The sequence below is a fragment of the Neltuma alba genome, unplaced genomic scaffold, assembly GCF_004799145.2.
Source record: "Neltuma alba isolate B1F8T4 unplaced genomic scaffold, ASM479914v2 tig00003521_pilon, whole genome shotgun sequence".
Classification (NCBI taxonomy): domain Eukaryota; kingdom Viridiplantae; phylum Streptophyta; class Magnoliopsida; order Fabales; family Fabaceae; genus Neltuma; species Neltuma alba.
Window position 1 is genome coordinate 33766 of NW_021633312.1, and position 5155 is coordinate 38920.

Genomic DNA, 5155 nt, shown 5'->3' on the forward strand with positions numbered 1-5155 from the left:
TCATGGTTTCAGAAGTACTTTTACGGTATATGAAGTAAATATATAGAGGAGTTTGTCTCGATTTATGAAAAAGTGTTTTTGAAAAGTGACTATGGCTGTTCCAAACACCTCCTAAAATGAATTTCAGTAAGAAATCTGATTTGATTTTTTTACTTTTTACCAGCTGCTCGTAGGAAATTTGACTAGGCTTTTGGGTCAAGGTCACTGAGTGATTTCCTATAGTGCTGTCTTATCCACCTACTCAGAGCACTGGAAAATTCCAACTTGGGAGGACTGCCTTTCTTTAATCAGGGGAACTTCTCAGAAGCCGCACGGAATCGAACTTAGCTTTGCTTTTATTTGTAATCTACAATTATTTATTATTCATTTTGTTTCCTCTATATACAAGAGAATTCTAATTTTTCCGCATATCAAAGCAATCTGATATGGCTTCATCTTCCTCCCCTGCTCCATCTTCTCAATATCCAGGGCCACATGATATTTTTGTGAGTTTTAGAGGTGAGGACACCCGCGGAAATTTCACCAGCCACCTTCATGCAGCCCTTCGCAGAAACGAAATCGATACATACATCGACGAGGGAATTGAGAAAGGAGATGAGGTATGGCTGTGTCTTGAGAAAGCCATTGAAGATTCAACTATGCTCCTTGTGGTGTTGCTTGTGGTGTTCTCAGAAAACTATGCATCTTCCACGTGGTGCCTGAAGGAACTTGCAAAAATATTAGACCTCTGCAGAAATCAAGATCACCTTGTTATACCTGTGTTCTATAAAGTAGAACCTTCAGACGTGAGGAAGCAGTCTGGGAGTTAAAAGAAAGCACTTGAAGAACATGATTACAAAGGCATCAACACGCAACAACTGCACCAGTGGAGGGAGGCTCTCGCTAAAGCTGCTGGTATATCTGGTTTTCCCATCACCGATAGGTAACTACATGCTTATGATCTTTCTCTTACCATGTTCTTGCATGATGAATGGGGCTAAATTAAATCAATCTTTGAGCATCTCATGGGATTTGATAATCATAATGAGAGGACAGGATCTCATATATATACACGCTGCTTAGCCAGTCCACTAGGCCCGTCAACTTTATTGTTACGATATTTTTCATCTAAATCCCGTCTCACCATGGTCATTATGATGCATTCATAGCCATTAAATTAAGCTGAAATTTTATATATCTAGTTTAAGGTATCTGGTACTTCCTCCGTTAAGCGTATAAAAAGGATAACTTTTTTTTATCCAAAATACTCTCGCTCATGTGGAAGAGAGATAATATATGAGAGATAGAATGTGTGGTAATTAAATGTAATAATAGGTGTAATTTGAGTAATTAAATAGGATAAAATGAAAAATAAACAAACAAAATTTGAGACATCTTTCAAATATCTCTTATAGAAAGAAACATAACATACTTTACAATTACCTCTTATAACTATAATAAGGAGCAGTTTCCGAAGAAACTATTAATAAGAACACATTTGAAAATTGACAAGTATTCAAATTTGCATTTTATTAGGAATAGTTTAAAATTTTGAATAGATAAAGCGATATTAAATTTGGTGCATCTTTGCTTTTCCAATGGCGTGCAGTGATAATGAAGCACACAAAATTGAAAAAATAGTGGAAAGTGTCAACAAAAGGTTGCGCAAACAGTATCCCGAAGATAATGGAGAAGACTTGATTGGAATTGAAGAGAAAATGCAACACGTAGAATTATTGTTGGACAAGGAGTCCAACGATGTCCGAATTATTTGCATTTGGGGGATGGGCGGTCTGGGCAAAACAACCCTTGCAATAGCATTATTTAAGAAGCGGCGTTATAAATACGAAGGGTCTGTCTTTATGGAAAAAGTGGGAGAAAAATCAAAGAATCGCGGAATAGAGGATGTGAAGAAAGATCTTATTTCGGAATTATTTGGGGATAAAAATGCTCACACTAGCCCTTACGACAAGAGGAGACTTCAACGGAAAGAAGTTTTCATTGTTTTGGATGATGTTGATAGTTATGATCAAGTAAACGATTTGGTTGGAAGGCGCGATTTGTTTAGACCAGGTAGTAAAATCTTAGTAACAACTAGAAATAAAAAAATCCTTGGTGCTAAGGTAGATGTAGATCGTGATGCTATATATGAACTGAAGGGTTTGGATTTTGAGGAGGCTTTTCAACTTTTCTCTTTACACGCCTTTGGAAAAGACCGCCCTGCCCCTGACCAAAAACTAAGAGAGTTGGCACAGAAATTGACTAGGTATGCAAATGGAAATCCACTGGCCCTGAAAGTTTTAGGTTCCTCCTTGGCTAATGAGAAAAATCAAGAAGTCTGGGAAAGCCGATTAGAAAAACTTCAAAAATTACCAGATCCACAAATTAACGAAGTCCTAAAAGTAAGTTTTGAAGGACTTGAGGCTGGAGAGAAAGAGAGTTTCTTGGATATCGCATGTCTTTTAACCGAATATAATGATTTTATGGGATTTCTTTCAACTGATGATGTTGAGGCGGTAAAAGATTTGTTAAAAGCCCGACGTGGTTATGCAGTCCATTTTGAATTGGAAAGACTTAAAGAGACGGCTCTTTTACAAGTTGATGAATCTGGGAGCATATCGATGCACGATCTGCTAAGAGAAATGGGTCGACAGGCTGTTCGTGATGAGTCACCAAAGCATCCTAGAAAGCGCAGTCGATTATGGGATCCTAAAGAAATATCTGAAATATTGGGGGCAAAAAAGGTAAGAGCAAAATTTCTTCATATTTTTTATATAAAATTTTTTTGAAGTCAGTATTTTATTACCAAAGTCAATTTTTTCCATTTGTTAGAGAAGTAAAGCCATTGAAGGTGTAAGCCTGAACCTTCGAGAAGTTGGAGAGAAGCGCTTAAGTGCTGGGGCCTTTCGTTCAATGCCCAAACTAAAGATTCTTAATATTTATTCTTATGAAGAAATCGATGGTGGGGATGAAGTGGATGTAGAAATTCCTGACGGATTAGACTTTTTGCCAGAAGGACTCATAAAATTGCGTTGGATAGCATACCCTTGTGAGTCCTTGCCAGCAACATTCAAGGCTGAAAGTCTTGTTCAATTGGAAATGCCCTTCAGCAGTCTGACAAGACTTTAGGATGGAGTGCAGGTGAATTTTATATTTTGTTCTTAGTGAATATTGTTAATACATCAGTTGGAAAATCTTTATTAAGTACTCTCTCCTCAGTCCATTTTATAAGGTCCGGATAAAATCTCTTACAAAATTCAATGAAATATTGATAGCCCATTCTAAATAAATGCCTTCGTCTTTCACCCTCACACTAGGCTCCATGACCTTATAAAGATTACTATCCCTGTTGAACTATAAGCATCAAATCTTTGAAGGTTTTTTTTTTATTAGTTATAATTTGGATTTACCTAATCATTAAATACATCATTTTTATTTTTGCTTTTCATTAATTATATATCTTTCTAATTCTTTTTTCCCCCACTTATTCTCTCATATCTCTTTTTCTACATATTTTTTCTCTCACTTATCCTCTTCATAAACAAACGTGTTATAAGAAAATAAGTTATATTTTCTTTATTTATTTATTTATTATCTTTAACTAATTTTATTCAAGTTATGTGATCTAGTTATTTCATATCTTCCGTCGGAGGGAGTATTGATTAAGATCATGAAAAGTTGTAAAATTTGTTGAAATATAGCTAATTTCAACTAATTTTCTGAGGAAAACAGAGAGCGAAACCTTATAAAAAGAAGTAGATGAGTAATTTAATTTGGTTTTGGCCACCAATCTTATCATGTAATTTATGTTTTCACAGAATCTTGTGAACTTAAGCAAAATTACGCTCCGTGAATCAGAAGAGTTGATTGAACTCCCAGATTTTTCCAAGGCCACAAGTCTTAAACATGTTGATCTCGAGCAGTGCTTAAAATTGCGGAGTGTACATCCATCTATTTTATCTCTCCCCAGCCTGTGTCGTTTATCGCTAGGCTCTTGCCTGTCCCTTACCAGCCTTACAAGCAATACCCATCTCCAATCTCTCATTGAGCTCGATGTACTTGGGTGCTCAAGTCTGGAGGAATTTTCAGTGACCTCAAAAAAAGAAGAGCTCTATTTACAACTTTCAGGATCTGCCATCAGTGGTGCGTTGCGCTCATCAAGTGGGCATCGCAGCAAAATTCGTTCATTTGTCTCTAAGCCGTTGCAGAAATGTGACAAGCGTTCACAAATTGATTAAGCTGCGTGGCCTTCAACATCTTCATGCTGGAGGGTGTAATAAGCTAGCATCACCTCTCCTGTCCAAGTGTGATAAGATGGGTGCTTTGGAAATTCTATCGCTTCCGTATTGCAATGAATTATCTGAACTTCCTAACGACATCAGCTTCCTGTCATCATTACGTCAGTTGCATCTCTCAAGGACTCATGTAGAGACCTTGCCTTCGAGCATCAAACATCTTTCACGCCTTCAACGTCTTGAACTGGATGGATGTAAAAGGCTTCGTCGTCTACCTGAGCTCCCTCCCTCTATTTTGACATTGACTGCCACCAACTGCACATCCCTTAAGACCATAGAATCCCTTGAGACCATACAATATTCACCTTCGACAAACGAAGGTGAAAAAGGAAAATATCACGCATGTCCGTGGTTTTTATTCACAAATTGCGAGAAGCTGAATCGACGGGCAATCAAAGCTGCTGAGGCAAGAGTCCTACTTGAGGTAAAGAAAGCCACTTATGACTATGCTGGATTGGAATATCCAGGAAAAAGAGTTCCAAAGTGGTTCATGTATAGGGATAAAGGGTCTTCGGTGTCTGTGAATCTCAGTTCGATTCCAAATTCTGAGGATGGGGGATTCCTTTTTTGCGCCGTCTTTTCTAAATTAGCACCATATGGGGGAGGAAAAATTGTTGCCAAATGGTTTCTTGATGGTAAATATGCTTGCGGGGCCGCTAAAAGGTCGTTTTACCTGGCTTGGCCGGCGTTCTCAAAGGATGTTGATCTTTGGCATGTCCGTCTTTGGTTTGTTCCTGATTCACTTGGAGAACTAAAAAGGAAAATTGAAGAAAGGAAAAGAAATGGTCAGAGCAACATGGAGCTTAAAGTTAAATTCGAAGTTTGTAGCGTAATAGAGATCAAAAGGTGTGGGGTATGCCCGACATCTGCAGTTGAATATC

General features: G+C 37.7%; 2 protein-coding genes across 2 annotated transcripts; both read left to right on the forward strand.

Annotated features, from left to right (window-relative positions):
* Positions 1–425: 425 nt before the first annotated feature.
* On the forward strand, positions 426–809 carry LOC114741758 (disease resistance protein RLM3-like). Its single transcript, XM_028930015.1, has one exon. The coding sequence runs from the start codon at positions 426–428 to the stop codon at positions 807–809; it is 384 nt and encodes a 127-aa protein (XP_028785848.1).
* A 768-nt stretch (positions 810–1577) lies between these two features.
* LOC114741759 (putative disease resistance protein At4g11170) lies at positions 1578–3108 on the forward strand. Its single transcript, XM_028930017.1, has 2 exons — positions 1578–2723; positions 2812–3108. The coding sequence occupies exons 1-2, from the start codon at positions 1578–1580 to the stop codon at positions 3106–3108; spliced, it is 1443 nt and encodes a 480-aa protein (XP_028785850.1).
* Positions 3109–5155: the final 2047 nt, after the last annotated feature.

What these genes read in the sequence shown, in the direction of transcription:
- LOC114741758 (XM_028930015.1), top strand. Translation starts at nt 426, where the DNA reads ATGGCTTCATCTTCCTCCCCTGCTCCATCTTCTCAATATCCAGGGCCA.
- LOC114741759 (XM_028930017.1), top strand. Translation starts at nt 1,578, where the DNA reads ATGGCGTGCAGTGATAATGAAGCACACAAAATTGAAAAAATAGTGGAA. An exon ending in AAATATTGGGGGCAAAAAAG is followed by an intron (nt 2,724 to 2,811) that starts GTAAGAGCAAAA and finishes TCCATTTGTTAG; the next exon opens with AGAAGTAAAGCCATTGAAGG.